This window comes from Lingula anatina, chromosome 1 (assembly GCF_051362555.1).
Source record: "Lingula anatina isolate TDL-2025a chromosome 1, LinAna3.0, whole genome shotgun sequence".
Taxonomy (NCBI): domain Eukaryota; kingdom Metazoa; phylum Brachiopoda; class Lingulata; order Lingulida; family Lingulidae; genus Lingula; species Lingula anatina.
Genome location: NC_141767.1, coordinates 15,085,694 through 15,104,684, shown reverse-complemented (window position 1 = coordinate 15,104,684; position 18,991 = coordinate 15,085,694). Strand labels below are relative to the sequence as shown.

The following is an 18,991-nucleotide window of genomic DNA, read 5'->3' as shown; positions in this document are numbered from 1 at the left end:
AGGAGCCCGGGGAGTTGACACCTACGGCGAGGCAGGAGCGTGACACATTTGACCACTGATAATGGTGCCTTGCCGGCAGCCCTGGCGCCAAGACACGGTGCGAGAAATGTACCGAAACAAAAGGGACATGACCGCTTGAATATGTGCTACGGCAAATATTTCTTCAAAGTTTTACCCGTATGATATTTCACACTTTAATCGATGTAATTTTCATCAAAACTTTTAAAGACGCTTGGCGTTTAAAAATATTCAATTAATTATCCTCTTGGTTTGCACGTGTCGTGCATATTGGGAAAACTTCCCCGTGGTTTAAGGAATCCAGACCAGAAGTTCCGTGCAATAGCTGAGCGTGTTTAGAAGAAAATTGGTTTAATTGGCCACCACGACCCTCATACTCTATCCTTTACGGATTGTGACACTACCAGCAACCGCTTACGTTCACATTTGGTACTGTTACAGAATTTCATGAAATAATTAACCCGGTTTTGACTCCGTTCTACTTCGTTCACTTAAGAGTTCTACCGATGATACTAAATACCAAAGTTTTGGACAAGATCAAATATCGTTTAATTCAAAGTTCTCCCATGTTTTGTAACTGGATTCTTTTCAGTTGTACTTCCATAAGAAGTAAATTTTCTGATAAAGCATCCCAAATGGTACTGAATATTCAACGTAAGAACACCTGTAAGTCTATAATCTGTTTGCCTGTCGGATTATCGCATCTCCCGGGATACTACCACTTTACATATTACGGCAAAGTCCATGTCCGATCTTTATAACAAATGGCAATATTAAATATGTCCACCTTAGATTCTTAGCACCCTGAGTTGCAAGGGACACTGAGAGGGCACCCCGGCGTCATGCTGATGGGACATGAGTTTCCAGCGTCCTCTGAAACTCGGGGTGGTTCTCGGAAGACACTGCACTTTCAATGAAAGTATACATAAAATCAAGTGGTGAATTCCTCGGTCTGTTTGCCATTTTTTGCTTTTATTGTTCTTGGAATTGTTTGTCTGCTTTAGAATGTTTCGAATAAACTTACATCTTGCAAAATAAACATTCTTTTCCCACATGGGCGCAAGGTCCAAGTATCGTTTTTTTATCCTTTTTGTACACTTATCAACTTAGTTTCTTGGAATGCAAGTGATACAGTGATGTTCCTTCTGGTATGATGAAACGTAAAATATTCTACATAAATCGTGCCGTTGCTTATGATAACAGTTCAAAGTAGGGAGGATGGAATGTATTTTGTACTTACGTCAAACAGTCGGCAGCCAATTTGTTCGAGACGGTCGGAAAGGTGTTTTTGTTCACGTTGGAACGGGAAACGTTGCAACTAATTGACAGATACGCAGTCGTCGACACAAACTGTTGGCACGTTTTGTAACAATAATCGTAATTCATCTGTTATATGATGGTTTTACGTTCTCTATAATATACATTTCTCTCTCTCTCTCTCTCTCTCTCTCTCTCTCTCTCTCTCTCGTTTTAGCGTTTCATCATCTCAAATCAAATCGAAGTTCGGAACAAATACAGGAAAACTGACCAAACTATTTCTCAGTTACACAATAGAAGTACTCTAAAGCTGCAATAATATGTGCGAAGTGGTCCTGTTTACTCTTTGTAGCTCAGCGAAATACTTAAGTAACATTGCGATATTCAGTATGTGAAGCAGTTGGTCAAACGTGCAATATTCAAAGAATATCTGCTCAAATATTTCCGGCATATCAAGAAAGTGCCAATCATTTGTAAGGTTGGCTCAGCTAATTTACCGCATAAATCTCCTTCAAAGACTTTGTTTGATATTGAGTGAGTCCTGATTGCTTTAGGATTAACATTTGCATTTATGCCCACAGTTGTTTTTTCCTGTGTTGTTCGTTTCTTGTCTCCATCCAATCTGTCGCGACCATGTCGAAGGTAAAGTTGACACGGCTTGAAGAGCGGCCAAACATTGGTAAAACATGACCGGTACGACATGTCAACAGATTTTTCACTGTGTGTCACCGTGTGTCCATGCGCAAGGGCATCTTTCATCAATTCTTAAGATTATTTACTTCAAACACATAAAAAAACTTTCAAAATTATCAACGACGAAATATTTAAATGTATTCTCATGCATTTTCGTTTATCCTAGATATGTAGGCATTCAAACAAGCAGACTCAGAATTGAAGGAAATCACTAATATTTTAAGTCGAATTTTAAATGTTAAAAGTGTTTGCTTTTTTCTCTGTGTTGCTACACAACCTTTCGTTCTTCAGAACTGTGACTCAGCATCTGATAAATTCATTAATTAAATTCCGAAGAGAACGCAATTTTTGCATTTCCCCTATCTGTTCCCTTATACCGCCATTCTTATAGAGGGGGCGAGTAACTGGGCTAGTCATTTTAACCTTAATCATCGGTCGTTACACAAATAAATTGTCTCTGATTGAGTTAGCGACTTAAGGTTGAATTTGCAGGACATAGGCCACTCTTTCTTCATACCTGTAGCATGTTCTGTGATTCCGAGCAGGATTTGGGAGATTTAGCCATTTGTTTCCGCTTTGTTTTGCTGGCATTCAGAAGCAAAGGGTTTTTATTGTTTACATATTTTAAATGGCACGGAGGTTGAATAAAAACAATATTATAGCGCGGCCAAAATTCCTTGAGTAACCTGGGGAGAGAGTACATAAAATTAAGCACAGTCCTCAATCCAGGGACTCGGGGGAAGACGGGTTTAATCAGTTGGGAAGCGTTTTTCTTCGTGAATAAGAAGCGTTTAAATGTCTTAGTTGCCATCATTGATGATGAAACTTTTTCTTAAGGTATGCTTTCAAACTCGTCCCTCCTACCGCTGATATCTCTTTAACTGAGGCTAAGGAGGGTTCATAGTAGACGTGCCGCTGCATTAAGATAGGAAATTACGGCGAGGCTCTGTGTCACGTGACGTGTTTAGGACAGCCTCTCAAATAAACTGTTGCCACTCAGCTGGACGCGCAGGTGAGACGACTGCGAGGGTTATCTTACCTGGCGGATAAACTGTGATAAAACTAACGAGACAGTCATTTCACTGGATAGACAACTTCCAGCGGCTAGTCAAGAGACAACCACTTAAACGGAACGCTTTTGGGCCACTTAAAAAGGGACTACCTGTAAAGAAATAATCCACGATAAATTAACAGGTAGGTGGGACGTTTTTCTGACAACTTTTTTTCCTGAGGCACACACGACACAACCGAGATTCATTGTTTGTGGTGTGAATGTGTTCTTTACGGTTTGTATTTTGCTTGTACTGAATATTTGTGAAATGATTTTTAATGTTGCTGAACAACGTGTAGTATATTTTTCACCGTGTAGCAACAGCAAGTTTTGCCGTTTTCACCATGGCAAGAATGGTGATTTTTCCATAGTACTCTCACCGTTTTGTGTTAAACTAAATCGGAGCTTACTGTCCTGACAATTATCCAAATAGTAATTTATTATTCACAGAAAATAAGTTACTTAAACTGGTATATTCATGATTATAATAACAATTCCCCAAATATGAATTTCGTAACTGGAATTTTCGGACAACTGTGACCAAGATCAGTTAACGCCGGCCAAATCTGTCGAGGGACGAATCCAACTTATTTAATATAATTCTAATGATGTTTTTGTATCAAACTTAATGGCCATGTCCCAGTTTAGCTTTCACCGTGTCTTATTTTTATCACCGTTATTTCCACCCATGTGATTGAACGGGTGACGTTTATTGCCCGGCTCTAATGTATATCTCTGTTGACACTGTTGGGAAATGAAGGCTGTCTCGAAGCAAGCTGAGATATTATTTTAAATCTACTTCATTGAAGTATCCGCTGGAGGGAATTATATAAAGGAAAATTTAACAGAACAATACAATTTTCTGAGGTGACTTTGATGCCTTTTAGCACCCTTTAGAACCTTACATAACGATCACTACAGCACCGTAATATGGTGTAACCCCCTAGTATTATCAGTCACGAACAACAAATATGGACACATTGGAAAAGTGACTAACAAGACAAGCATAATGGCACTAACTTGAATAAATGAATTACCCTCTGCTTTCGACTTTTGTGGCGTGCAAAAGCTTTGCTCATTTCGACTGTTGAATTAATGAAGATCAAAGAGTGGTTCACGATTTATATTCAAGAGTGTAATCTGAAATATTTCAACAAGCATACTGCACCAAGGACGACTCCCATTAATTAATTGGAGCCACTTAATACATGGAAATTCGAGAGAATTATGCTGCATTTAACTTTCAGTTTTCATCATGGAGAATATTAGGAATCGATTGTAACATGATACAAATTCAGGACGCCATGTAATGAGAGCAATCTGATGGATCATTAACGGCTTACTGCTAAAACAAGCAGCGTACCTAAAATTACGCATCTATTATTGCATCTCAATTAAGTATTGCACACAAATATCAGTGTTCAAACAGGAGTTTACATTGGCGTGAAGAGCTAGTTTATTGACATAGAAATGGACCCTAAAATAGAGATATCACAGTGTACAATAAGCTTGTATCTTAGGGGCCGACAGCGGCTATATCAGCGGGCAGGTGCGATGGCTAATTCGGACACAATTGATTTTTATCAGCGGCTTCGCGAACTTTTCCCCATTCCTAATCTCAAGGCAAGTGTTTGCAGGACAGCTGCTTGTTGAGTACACGATTAAAATATGCAAGAACAAGTCCCTCTTGCTATGAGAAGGGCTGTTCTGTTAATGCAGTTGAGGTGCCTGAAGTGAATACGAGACACCTAGCTGTACCACTAATGTTGAATTTCGAATAACATGATGTTTCCCCTTCAGCCGTGTGTTTCATGTTCACCATTTAAACCCCTTGAAGCTATTGGTCTGGGTGCTTTCTTTACAGGCACTTTAGACGTGAACCTGAGAAATATATCGCCGCCCTTCTGTTGGATAACTGCTATTAATGTAGGGAAACGAGTGAACAAATCGAGAATGCGCTTTTCACCTGTGACGTAAGGGTATTCATGTCTTTTGGAATCAATAGTTAAAACATTATTTGCAGAAAGTGTACGGTTTTCTTAGATTGAGTTTGAAAGCACAACATTGCCAAGTAGAAAAATGTGTTAAATTTTAGGCTATTTAACCGCGTCTTGCATAATTGACTTCTTGCATTGCCTAAATGAATCTTCACTTGAGGGGAAAAACGGATCGATCACATGGGGTCCGCTATTATTACTTCATTATCAACAGTGCTGAAAATTACACAAGTTTTTGAAAATTGTCTGGGTGTCGAGTTTGAGCAAGCTCTCCAATTCACTAAATACGCACCTTTACAGTTATTAGGAAATAACATAGCAATCACATCACCATTACCACTGTAAATGGACTTATATTAAGCTGAGGAGATCTTTATTACGCCAAATTAGTGGACCTCACGCTGCACACCTGCGGGGTGTGTTTTCACTTCCCACGACACCACATTCGACACTTTCAAACTTGAAAAGGGACAAGATTTTATAGGGAGTCTTCACAAGTATCTTGAAAATTCAAGGCCCCTTAGATGAGTTTTAATTTCGTTTATTTCTTTCGTATTCAATTCTGATAAGCTGTTTAAAGGCCTCTTGAAGTCCGTGTTTTCCATTTATAGAAAACAAACCATCGTGACTCAAGAGTAGGAAATGAACAATTATGACCCATTTTTTCCCATTGAATACACTTGGAACGGCGCACGTGAAGAATCTTGACAAACCGCTCGTCTCCCCACTTGACGGTACAAAACGCACACAAACGGTGCGTTTTCGTCGGATCAAGCTTTGAGAGGGTAAATATCCCAAGAGAAAGTCGGATCTCTTTACACTAGTGGAAGGCGCTTATGTGGGCTTAGGGTATCGGCGACTCCTCCCTTGGCTTCAGATTAAATCGTTGACTGTTGATTATCCCTTCAAAAAACTATAATTCTCATGTGACGTTTCTTTAACATTCCTTATATACAAGCCCCCTACTCGTCTTGCCAGAACATGCAAGAAGCAATTATGTTGAAAAAGCACGTCCTTGCGTGAATGGGGATCTGTCTATTGGCGTTTACTTAGGATTAGGAATATTTAATTTCTGCGTAACAAGAAGACCCGCAGTGACCTGCAAACATGACCGGACCCCGAAACGCTTCAGGAAAATGTTAAACAGGTACACAGAGCTGTGCTTTCTCGTCTCAGCGTCACTTTTGTCGCTGGAGCAGAAAACATGCCAGTTTTCAACCATTTGCTGTCTAAAAGATTATTACCTAAACAACTCACAAATGCCTCCTCATTTATTCTATCCTCTACAATAACGACCCAGGCGTGTGCGTGCATAGGTTCAGGGTAGTTAAAGACTAACATGTCTTGTATCCATTTACTTCATTTAGCTATTTTGCTCCACGGATGCTGGTTAAAGGAAAAAACTTCCTTAACCAAACAGGCAAAGAAAGAGTCTTCATAATCCAGGACGAAAAGGTGGTGTTCATTTACCAAACATCTGACCCCCTTTCCCGACCTTCCGCAGCAGATAATGGAAACAAAACTTCGAGACAGGTTGAATCAGTTGCAGAGAATTTACTCTGTCTCCGATACATTTATTTTTCTGCGTCAGCATGCCGTTTTATGTGTTTTTCCAAAGAAATTCCTTCCTGAGGTAGCAGTTTACACTGTGGAATAGTTGAAGTGTGTTGTTTCAGGGAAAGACAGTCGGCCTTGGAGCCCGAGGGTCTGGCACTGTTATTTTTCATTGACTGTTTTTATTACCGAGTTCTAAAGAACTGCAGTGGACACTGGGAGACGGGGCACTAAGAATCAGGATATTAATTGGCTTCTAATTACACCCGCGTTTTAATCCAGGTGCTCTTCTCTTGGATATCAAAGCACGGTTTGTAAAACGTCTGGAGATAACTGTAAATCTTCGCAACGGCCCTGCCATATCTCCCTGCCTCAGACAATTAGTAATGAAACTCCGATTTGGAATCTGAGCTCCAAAGACATTCCCGCAAGAATTTGTACTAGTGAAATTCCGTGAACCAAGGTATGTGCACTTTACCTGCTACACAGAAGACAAAGGATGAATTTTTCTTTCTCTTATTTCCTTTGATAAAATTATGTGAAAAGTTTATTTTTCTTCCGGCAAACCAGAATGACTTTATTGACAAATTGGTTATTTAGTGTGTCTTATATTATTCTACCGCAATGGCATTTATTTAATTTGTCAATGAAAGATGTTTATTGATCCATATGTAGATTAACCCAAAACTTTTCTTTGAGGTTTTTAAGTGACATATTTTCTTTAATTAGATTCATGCTTCAATCTAATGCGTCAGTCTGCAAAGTATGTCCCCAGAATTAAGAACAGACACCGGATTCGAATGGCCTCATATCTGTAACCTTAGAGAACCAACAAACAGCATTTTTGTTTTTGTTTCGATCTCAAACATTCGAGGAGTGGGCTGGATCTGCGTTGGTTATTTGACTTTGGGCGGTGTTTATTGAAACATTTTTGTTTTGTTTTGTTGCTAAAAGAAGATAGGGGATCTTGCAATCGTTTAGTGGTTAGTTTACCCGTTTTTGGCACACGCGCATGTCCTATCTCCGTTCTGCCGCTGGTCTCATGTGACGAACCCTGTCCCTCGCTCAACCTTGGTTTGTCTCAACTGTCGCGACAAACAACGAAAAACGTTTCGAATACCACTAAAAAGGTCTATCTTCGTCTGAAAACACATTTTACAACATCTGAAAAATTATACGGCTCGGTTACATTAGCTTACAAATTGAAACCTTAGCCCGGCGCTTTGATGTTTTAGATGGGGACTAAACGTTACTTGTTGTCCGGTCACGCTACGCAGTCAGCGTCTGTGTCGCCCGTATGAGTGCGTGTGGTGGAAGATAACTTACATGCAACAACCGTTATTAGACTCTACAGGTGAGCGAAAAGCATCAGGGATCCAAATATGCGAAGAAAAAACCCGGTGCGATCCGCGTTTCGCACAATAGCGGAACAACACAAGAAAACTATTAAGAATCATTACAATTTCAGATAGACGAAGATTAGGTGTTGTTTTGTATAGGTGAAACGTAAACTAATATCCCAGCACAGATCAGCCACATTGAATACGGTAACCTTTGGTTTGGGATGCCATTAATCAAAGTTACGACGCTAAATGATGTGAGGAGAGGGCGTGTTGTTATTTTACTAGAGTTCTTCCGGACATGTTCCGCCGCGGAAAGCAAACAAGTGAGGCGAGAGAAAAATTTGCGTCTTCTCCGAAGCATTTTAACCCGGTTCATTGTAGTGTCAAAAGTTTTTATTGACTGTACCATACGCTTCGAGAGACCCAACTTGTTGCCTTGTTACATATTAGTACGATGCTGTTTTGTCAACTGGCGTTATCTTTGCCAAGCACTTATTCAAGTTTGCGTTGTAATTTAGGAGAGCTAATGGTATAGCGTATTTCCCATGGCTGCACTTTTTTTCTTAATATTGCACTCTGGTACAGAAGAGCAATTGTATTATGGTTAACCCTATGGTCATTTTTTTAAATTTTTTTGAGTTTTTGAAGTTTTTTCAGCTATTCATAAAACGCCATGACCTTTGCCCGAGGGACAAGGTAAAAATTCTGAAAAACGAATGCAGTTTTCTGAAAGTCTGGAAAGTGTTTGTTGAAAACTACGTAATTCGATCATTTCCTTACATAAATTCACGAGAACTTGAGAAAACATTCCTGGCTTTACAAAGGCCACGGGTGTTAGAGGCCGTTGTTGTGTTGGTATCCATGTAGAGCTCACACTTGTGATACCCCAAAGAAAAATATTTGAATTACAAAAATACTTTGTCTTTGCTCGCTGGCATAAAAAACACATATGGAATTTCTCTAAATCACATCATTTGCATATAATATTTCTTGACGATACTTTGTGTTTTTATTATTACTTGTTTGTCCGTTTAGACTTATTGTGCTACAAAAAAGGCGTTAGATGTTTAAGCATAGGGCATCTATGATAACCATCAGGATTTTTTTCATTTACAGACTGTAAAAAAGTCTTCTAACATAAACTTCGAAGGAGGATTGAGCCTGGTAATCGCCATGAATAATATAACAATGAGCGGGGTAGGCCTACTATAAAGACATGCAACATTCAGTGTGCTTTAAAACTTTACATACGTAGCAAAAATGCTTGGAATTTTTTTTTTTTTTTTTTTTGCTTTAACACCAATTTTTACTATATTCAAAACCGCTGAGAAAATTGCGACCTCAAACCTGTTTTCGAGTAAATTTATATATTTTTTTAGCTTTCAAAGCCTCGCCAGTCTTTTTCTTCATTACGAAAGCGGCTCAAAAACTAGAAACCTGGAACCAAAAGACGGTTTGTAGATGATCATTTTTTCAACTGCTTCAAATATGGTATACCTTGGTGGTGAATAATGGAAAAGTGTTGAAATTTTCGGGAAAATCAAATTTTACTAGATCCAACGCTCATCATGTGCCTGTAAAGTGTCGTGACAAGAGCAAAACGACCTCTCACAGTCTGCATTAATAACGTCGATTATGACAGTCCTGTCATTCCCCTGTCTAGTTGCCTGTCATTTGAGTTTTAGATTAATTGCTGGCACCGTGGCCCATAGACTGTAGGCTGATTTCATTAAAGTCGCATTTAAAAGCAAATCAAAATGCCGTTTTCCAACGTATTTGTTAAAGCAGGAGCGTATTTTTTGGCTCTGTGTTCTTTGGTTAATGACGCGTTGCGTAAACGCTGCAGTGCGCACCGTACGTCATCCGCTTATCACGACCTCTATCGGCAGAAATTTTGCTTCCCCCCCTTTTTTTCGGCGTCGTTTGCACAACTGTAATAAAAGACATTCTGATAGACGGGTCAATGGTCCCATTTAACTTGATGTTCGGGAAGTATACTCTAATATCATTCACGGATGGCATGTACTGATACAACCAGAATATCCGTTTTATTCGGACAATTGAATGGCCGATGAACACGAGATTTGCCTCAGCTTGTCCACTTAGTAGTTTCCTTGTATCTTGATTCCGCTACATTACTTTCGACCACCAAACGATGTCAGGGTTAAAATGGTCGCACCAATTCATTGCTGGCGTCTCTTAACTCTTAGTCTATCGCCAACTAAATTGATCAACATGACATTACACCTTGTACAAAAGGTGGATTTTATTTTTGTGACCATTTTCTTCTGTAAGTTAGCATAACATCGTTAAGCCAGTCCCTGCCTCGGGAAACTTATGTATTCACTAAGGACGGGCAAAGTTTGTTTGTGATAGCGATTTTGGGTTTGCACTCTATGCCTCATAATTACCGAACCCACATCTGAAGAACAAAATTGAGTTTTAACGCTAAGCATGATTAATTCGACCTCGCCCCCTGAGATATCTTAATAATATTATTAATTGGTCCATTAGAGATCGATTTTGTGATCAATGCAAACAAATTCGTGTACACAATTTTCGATTGTCTATACTTTTTAGTTAATTTTGTCTTAATTTCACAAGGGATTTAAAGGACCATGAAACCGCGTGCGTAATTTACGGTTTCACATTGTGTATAATGAATATGTCGCCCTTTTATTGTGCTGGAACTGCCGGGTAGACATTATGCGTCTTTCAAATGAAATCTTGCGATCACTTAAAGTTTGAATGCCTGCACGTGCTCGCGGGGCGTTTGCCAGTTTAAGGGTGTGCGCAAAGCAATAAACTCTTTTCTCCCTTGCGATTTTTAAAAGAAAATAAAGAAGAGAAACAAAACACCCACTTAAAAAGCGCCATGTTTTCTGAACAGAAAGGTGGGTCTCTACACCTGGGGTTTTGTGTTGTAAAATTTATGGGAGGTTACGAACACCCGGTCCTAATTTGGCTCCAATTGCGAACTTTCAAAACCCATAAAGCACAACACGGCACGATGAATATCACCCCGATGTTTTCAACTGGAAGTCAGATGGCCACCTGTGTCGGAAAACTACATATGTACTGATCCATACAAAATGATAATTCACCTTTGAATTCAAACCAAACAAACCCTTACAAGCGCTGCCTCTGTCTGCTCACTCGTCAAGAAACCCGGGCCAACATATTTGTGTTTGGAAAGCAATTTATTGTATCAACTCTATAATCTAGCATCAAATGCCTAGCACTGCTTTTCTTTCCCCACGTTGGATCTATTTTGCTCTTGTTTAAGTTTTCTTGGTTGGTTCTTTTATATCAAAAGAAATGTATGTTAGTCATTTATTTAGTTTAATGTGGTTAAGTGATTGACAATGAACCAGCCAATTGAACGATGGGAAATTGCGATAGATTAAGGCTCAGCTGTTAAAAGAGAATATCTAATTCGGTAGAAGTAGTAATTTTCGTCTGTAAATAGGAAATCTTTGGGTTCTTTCAGCTGTACGAGTAATACCAAGGTAAGAAAAATAATTTGAGTTTGAAGATTGTTGTCTTTTGATTTTATTCGAGAGTGTCAGGTAGCAAGCCGACGTACAAAAGAAGAGTAGTAACAGTGTTGTTTTTGATTTGTTGTTCTAAAGTTGGACGGACCGGACATTTCAACTTAATTGACGACAAGAGTTCACTGAATTGGAAGAAAACCGGTGGCTCCCTAAGTATTTATACCATATAACCAACCAAAAAGACATTGTCTGTCGGAAATTTCTGCGGGTACTGAAGGGACTGTCACATGATTACGAGGTGAGGTCAATGGGTGCATTTCTTACTGTTTTCCTATATACTTAAACTTGTACTAAGGATCCGCCTTTAGTAACTGTTTCATTAATAAGCGAGACTTCAACTGAGCCGGTTATACAGGAGAGGTTGGGAAAGAAGTGGGCATTTTTGTGTGATCAAATAGGTAATTATATCATTTATGTATGGACGAACTTCCTGTCCTCATAACTCATGCGATCAAAATATTTCGACCCGTGAAGGGGCTCTCGTGGGACAAAAGCATTACCATCTAGTAATATAATAAATTCACACCGCTTAAAAGTCGTTTTTCTCTCCTTTGATTGACAGGTACAGCAAAAAAATATTCTTAACCAGAGATCATTACAAGGTTTGGAATTGTAACCTTTCCACCGCAATTTTAATGATCATCTGAAATTACGGACGTGAGAATTATACTAGAACTAATTGGCTCTAAAGTGTGCAGGGGGTCAAGGCAAGAAACACACAAAAGAGAGAGAGAGAGAGAGAGGTTGCTGTTTCTTTCCCTTATACAAAACCTATATATACTCCAGAATTTTGCTGTAATGTTCTTGTGATTCAGCTCTAGATCCAGGCATTTAAAAGAATAAAAGTACATTAAATAGATTTCATAAATGGAAGTGCGTGAGGTTATTTGGACTTTTCTTCTTCTTGTTTTCAATTAAATTTGACTGTTCTTCTTTTCAATCAAATTTCATTTTGTAAACGAGTTCGTGGTCTTCACTGCCTTTTTATGGCATCAAGTCTTCCTTTGAGGTTTTGTTCCTGTAGTCGTGCCTTAGTGAAACCAATTCACATTTTGTTTGCATTTGCCGTGGCTGATATTAACTCCTCACCTGACATTTTGACACTGCAAATATCACGAGAAAAGGAGACCGAGGCTTTTAACCTTTTTTTACAATAGAGAACCAGGCAGGGTGGAACCGTTTGTGCAAACGCTGCGTACCTTAAGCAATAATGCTAAGTTCACGATAATTGTTTATAATATGGAATTCATCCTTTTTTTTTTTTTTTTTTTTGAATTTGCGTGCAAGTCCTCCATTAGAATGTCGAAAATTCTGCTGTTGCATGTTCCACCTCTTTATACTGCAAAGCGCTTGTGTTGAAACATTGTGAAAAATGGAGATAAAAAAACAGTAAGATGCTTGCCTATAATTTATGATGGTTTCGATGTTATCTTGGCAGTCGAGATAAGGAAGGGTCGCCGTGTTATATAGACCATAGAACAAGTAAGTTCGTCATCTCCGTCCTGTCCGACGAGATGTTTGCTTTAGTAATTTGATACGAAATGTGCTGAAGTCATATCAGGTTGGAGAAATATTCAAATGATATTCAATATTCGTGTGGTGTACAATACAGTTACGCCAGAATAATCAGCATTACAATGCCGCCACATTAGAGTACGCACTTAGATTCTGGCTGGCCTTTTAAAAGAGTCGTTACTACGTGAATAAGGGATACTTAAGAAAACGCCCGAGTTCGGCTGAAAATGCAGCCCCGGGGCAGAGATTACGTGTCCGCGGGCAAAATGCTTTGGGGCCTAGCCAGGCAGGTAAGCACGAAGTTTACGGCACTGTTATTACTTGATTATGTGAGTGGTCAGCATTGAGCGCTTTTCACGGGAAACACTTGGCGATAATTTCCTCACAATGACACCTCAATGCTTAGTCTTTTTTCTCTAAATCACCAATATTTGCTCACTTGGACCACGATGTTGTGTGCGCCCACAAAACGTGTAAACTGAGTCAAATGAGTTTGTTTAATTTTTCACGGAGTCAAGTTTCTTGAATGGAGTGGTGCACCAAAACAACTCAGTTTTCAGTCAAAATATTTGGATGGTCAAAACCGATACTGTTTCTCACGGAGATGAAAAGTGGACCAGTCCTAAATGCGTGTTATCTGGTTCACAGATTAAAACACACTGAAACCCAAGTAAAATGGAAGACGGAAAAAAACGCAACACTGAAAGGCGGCACAGACGTAAGTGCAGCGTGCGTAAACAATTTGTTTCACAGTAGTATTAGACAAGAGCGCCGGTCATCCGTTGAAGGTTTCTGCGGAATGTTTCATAATTTTCAGAAAACACCAGTAGCAAAGGTACTACCGTTTTTTTTTTTTTTTTTTTTTTTTTTTTTTTATCAGTCGGCGGCAAAACATTTAAGAATCATTTTGAATTAAACCCTTAGAGAGGGCAAATAGGTGAATAATCGATCAAATTCAAGGCAAGCGCCAAGCTCGTTCTGTGCGTGTATTTTTGCGTCAACATCAGGGAGGCTGTCTTTGAACACACAGTAAGTTTTTGATAGCTCGGGTTTTTAAATAAACTGTCACCGCGATTATGTTCAGGTTTGCAACAAACCACAAAACGCTATTGATATGGACATTAGCAGGGTCCGATATTTTGGCGGTTAACCTAGCCTGTGTGCTCTCTGCCCACCACTTCATAAGCATCAAAGGTGCTGATTTTTTAATGACATGAGCACCTGGATGGGGTACTAATGTGACACTTTCTAGTGTGTGTCGTCACAGACCTTCCAGTCCGTCGTCAACAAAGCGACATCACATTATCAAAGAACTATCTTTGTGGGTCGACAGTGTACGTCCGTAGTTGAGAGCTGGGCGCAGGGAAGATAAAAACTTGGGAAAGGAGTTAATATAAAATAGATGGTTGTAGAAAAGGATTTAACAAGCCTATCCGCAGAACAGACAAAGGTAAATTATATTTTTTTGTTATGATATAACTGAAGATAGACGTGGAAAACAGGTTGTGGGATCGCCCGACTCGGTGTGAGCGACGGGTCAATGGTAGTCATCTAGACTGCATTGCCGATAGGCAAAAAACATTATGATAGCAATACTGAAAGTTATGATAGCTAACATCCCCGCATTGTATGGAAGCGATCTCCGAGTCCTCTTTCTTCCGGATGTTAAGATAAAATAAATGCTGGACATTAATCTAGCAGAATTAATCGCATTACAGGTATAATATCTCTCATTCACTCAAACTTGTCCCGGAGATCCCAGGGTTTGGACCACCCCAAAGCCCAGGGAAGTTCTCCTGTTGTAAGCGAGTGCTTCAAAATAATGCCCATAATCGGCAATTTTAAGAAGATCTCTGAAAAGCTTTATCCACGTCAAGTGCATAGAAAATGGACGATCGTTGTAAATCTCCTCTGATTTTCAGTTTGTGCAAATACCGTTTATTTGCCCAGTGGTAACCTAGGATGTGCTCTTTTATCTGGGAAAACAAAAAACACACTGTGTCGGATCTTACGAGTAATGAGCTTATAATTATAGAAAGGCGGACTTCTCCTGATATTCTCCGGGGGCCGTTTGTCCTCCGTCGCCAGCGTGAGGTCGTGAAATCCCCCCTCCAAGACATCAGGTCAAAAAAAGATGACACTTAAAAGACTTCAGGTCAAGAAAATAGAATGACACTTGAGCACCCGTAAATTGAGCTAGGTTGTGACTGAGCTGTCACCAATTTCTACTTGGCATGGTATCTCTTAAAAGATTTTTATACATCCATCAGTTCTCATTTTCAAACGCAGGACCATGAGTCAGTTTATGCCTGACAATTTAGGCCGTATTAAACCGGGTTTACTGCATTTTTATTTAAATCCATTCATTATTTACACAATTATCCTAAAAATTACATCAATAAGTAGCATAATTTCCTAACTCACAAGGTGCGAAAACTGAGCAGTAAAAATTGGCGGTGTTCCCTTGAGCATGGCTTCACACGTCCTTGCTACCAGTTAATGGGATGTGTTTTCTGGCGGCAAATCAGTATACCTTTTGTTTTGTCATTAATATACTCACAACCTGGGCTTAACTAAAAGCAAATACCACTGTGTGCCCAAGAGATTGGGAAAGGTAAATGGTGGGCGCAGTAACTTTGCGTGAGAAGAGTTGATAAAACATTCTTGTGTGCACTGGCGAACGGCCTCGGTGGATTCTGCTGTGCCTGAACCTAATAAATATTAAGCTAATTGACACTAATTGTTAATATGCACCAAGAGACATAGCAGCCTTGAAGAGACGGTGACGAGTCTTGGGAGAGGTTCAAAGCAAACCTGGCATTTTTACTGTCGGCCCTGATACTTTTCCTCTTTACGTGTAGGGTCAAATCGTGAACCCCGTGTCACCCGTGCGGGCCAGGTTTACGATCATATCAAGCGACAACTTTTATCTTCGTTGGCGTCTCTTTACCTGTGCTATTGTATCTATCTATAGATACATTGTACCAATTGTAAACTTCAGGTTAGAAATTTCTAATTAATAATCTGGGAATAAGCTAGGTTGGTCGTTCAATCGAAAATTGAAGTGAAATGTGCTTTGTGTGATGCCATCTTTGTACATGTAGTGTCCCGGATGTACAGGGTTGGATTTGTTGTAAATTTATGTGTCATTTGTGCTGCCAAAAATTCCAAATGTTTGACAAAGGGGTCAAGTGCCAAGTCTTGTTTAGTGAGGAAAATTGAATATGACCCGGTTACATACATGTTTGAATAAGTTTTATTGTAATATCAGGTCTGTGATATAATATAGAAAGAGATACGTACTGCCATTTTACAATTTGAAGAAAAAATGTTCTTACATATCAGATGTTTACAAAACAATACATTGAGACGTGCAATTCTGTTTGTATTTCTAAAAATTGTGTGATGTTGTGGAAAAAGAGGAGCATGATATTGATAACTGGTGACAATATATATGACGGTTTAAATTTTATATTCTCATAATAACTAAATGCAAATATAATATCAATATCATTCAACAAATCGCTACAAGCATTCTGTCGCCTAAACGGATCCCCAGAATCCAGGGACATTCCCAAACAAAATGCTTACCGATACGTATCAATAATAGAAACAACATGTTTAATGTTCGTTGAATTAGCAAGAATTGAAAGTAGATGTGAAGTAAGATAATTATATTTTCACAGCCAACACATGTATATCGGAGGAGACATTTTTTTTTTTTTTTTTTTTTTTTTTGCAATCTTTGAGTATTATATCAAGGAGGACGAGTGTATTTCTCCCAGGGGATTTCTCATGTTAAATGCCAGATAGATCCAACAGGAAACTCGCGAAATCAGTTCCTCAAAGATGATGCGAAACACCTTTGATATATTTATGCTAGAATGTCAGCGTGCCAAGGAGCACTTACACCTGTGTCACAACAGGTGGCTGCTATTTGGTGTCAGAGCGGGTCTTTTTTCTGTGCTGCGAGACACATTTATGTCAATTCTTAACATATCCGTGAAATATGCGCTTATGACGGTATTAGACACCTCTTTGAAATGGTAGCATGAATCACGTTATGTGTATTCTATTGGTATTATTAGTCTCTTTCCATCAAAACACGCTTTGACACTAATTCCCTTAGATTTGTGTGATTTTTTTTCCTGCGTGTCACCACTCCCTCATTTCAGTGTAAATTATGAGTGTAGTAATGATGTGGCCTCAAAAGTGAGACCCATTCATCTCTAGGTATCCAGAGTATGTAGCTCCTAATCCATGATCCACACTAACTGCTGCTCAACTAATACCCGGAGCTTAGTCGCTTTTCAACAACGATGGAATAGACAGAGTGTGAAAAGGTCCTTTTAAAGTATATTAATCTAATAGGCAAACAGGCAGACAATCTAATCTCACGTGAAGTTAGATTAAATTGATACACCGTATCCTTCCATCAGCAGTTTGGGGTCTGTATTGTCTCCACTATCCCAGCCTTGATAATCCAATTAAACGACACCCAAGCTATTGGCGCTCACTCTGATATCCCGTGATATTGAGGGATCATTTTCGTTCACCTGCTCTTCACACCCCCGTGATAATAGCCTTTACATCGATGGATGAAAATCTCCTTCAAGTGGAATTGGAGTGATTGTGTGGCGGGGGAGATTGTTCGGATCGGGTGTCCACATTTGTCGTATTTTGCCAAGTTTACGTAGGCGATGACAGACTCATCTGCGTTATGTAGGGATGAGTTGTCAGTCATGATGCGACTGAGTACGCATTCAAGTGACCCTACCGGTATTCTACGATATATTATTCAATTGTGGAAAACCAACCATCTCTCTCTCTCTCTCTCTCTCTGTGTGTGTGTGTGTGTGTGTGTATGTGTGAGCAATATTGATGGATGCAACAATCAATCAAAACATGGACCTATGAGAATAAGCTTTCTACACAAGCTGTATAGTAACTTTCTCACAAAAATCGAGTAAATACACTTTTACTTCAGAACATAACTACAGGAAATGAAGTACATTTCGCTCCGGGTAAAACTCCCCGCAGTTAATTAACTTTAAAAAATAATCTCTTGAAAACATGAGAGTTGCATTTTTGAGAACCAATTTTCGAGCCCCAGTCCCACAGGTGCCGCTTTGCGTGTGTGGACTATGAATAGTCACTGTCAGTGTTTTCCATGTTTTGTTGGACAAAAACAGATCTTTAACGACCTTGTGACATTCTTAATTACTTGTATTTACATAGCCACCTGCATGGGTGTATTTTATCATTTAAAAAAGAACCTAGTCATCAAAAGACATTTGTAAAAAATGTTCCCTTTACCGCACTGAACAAGGCTTTAGAGAGGCATAGTATCAAATGAGAGCAAATGTCGATGCCGTAATTCCTCTGTAGTTTTTAGCTTCAAAGTTATCAAATGTCGTGCTCGGCAATTTCTGTAATTAGCTAAAAGAAATTGAAACCCATAATTTTGAGACGGTACAATTACATCGGACATTTAGGTGAAGTAAATTCAGGTTTCATTTTTTTTTCGAGAGCGCAACATTCAGTTGTAAAACGAAGAAAGGTAAACCCAAAATAGATTTTAGCTTCAAATGTAAATCGTAGCCTTTAAAGTAGAACATGTTACAAAAAAGAAAAGAGAGAACTAAAAAAGTTCTGCACTTATGTTGCATTCCCAGTGCAGATGAACGATGACTGTCCGAAGCACTCGATTTTTAAAAGATCAAAGGAAATATTTCAAGTGCAAAATATGCGTCAGCAGGCTGATGATGAGTATGATTACAGACTTGATTCGATATCTATGAGGTTTTGAGAGTTATTATGCACAGTGTTATGTATCTAATGCGCCTAGAGTGCGTTTTCACTTTCCAACTTAATACGTTCCGAGAAAACATTTAGATTGGCTGATCGATTGAAACGTTTAAGGAAAAAATTCGAGGGCGTGTTAAGATTGATAGAGTAACTACACGTGGTTACTGGAAGTTGTGGATGAAGTAAATAGATTGATTTAAA

The 18,991-nt window shown here is 39.1% G+C and overlaps 1 protein-coding gene across 14 annotated transcripts in view; it reads left to right on the top strand.

The window, feature by feature from the left end:
- Positions 1-2,938: 2,938 nt before the first annotated feature.
- The window catches only part of LOC106155301 (lactadherin), a 35,377-nt gene continuing 19,324 nt past the window's right edge, over positions 2,939-18,991 (top strand). For 2 of the 14 annotated variants that reach the window (XM_086998896.1, XM_086998895.1), the window contains exon 1: positions 14,265-14,432. In XM_086998896.1, coding sequence (XP_086855022.1) covers positions 14,385-14,432 — 48 coding nt within the window. In that variant the 5' untranslated portion in view covers positions 14,265-14,384. Of the gene's footprint in view, positions 3,163-5,957; positions 7,034-11,402; positions 11,423-11,566; positions 11,706-11,793; positions 11,866-13,084; positions 13,273-14,264; positions 14,433-18,991 lie in introns of those variants that run through there. The other 12 variants (XM_086998906.1, XM_086998898.1, XM_086998907.1 and 9 more) reach the window with 12 other exon arrangements.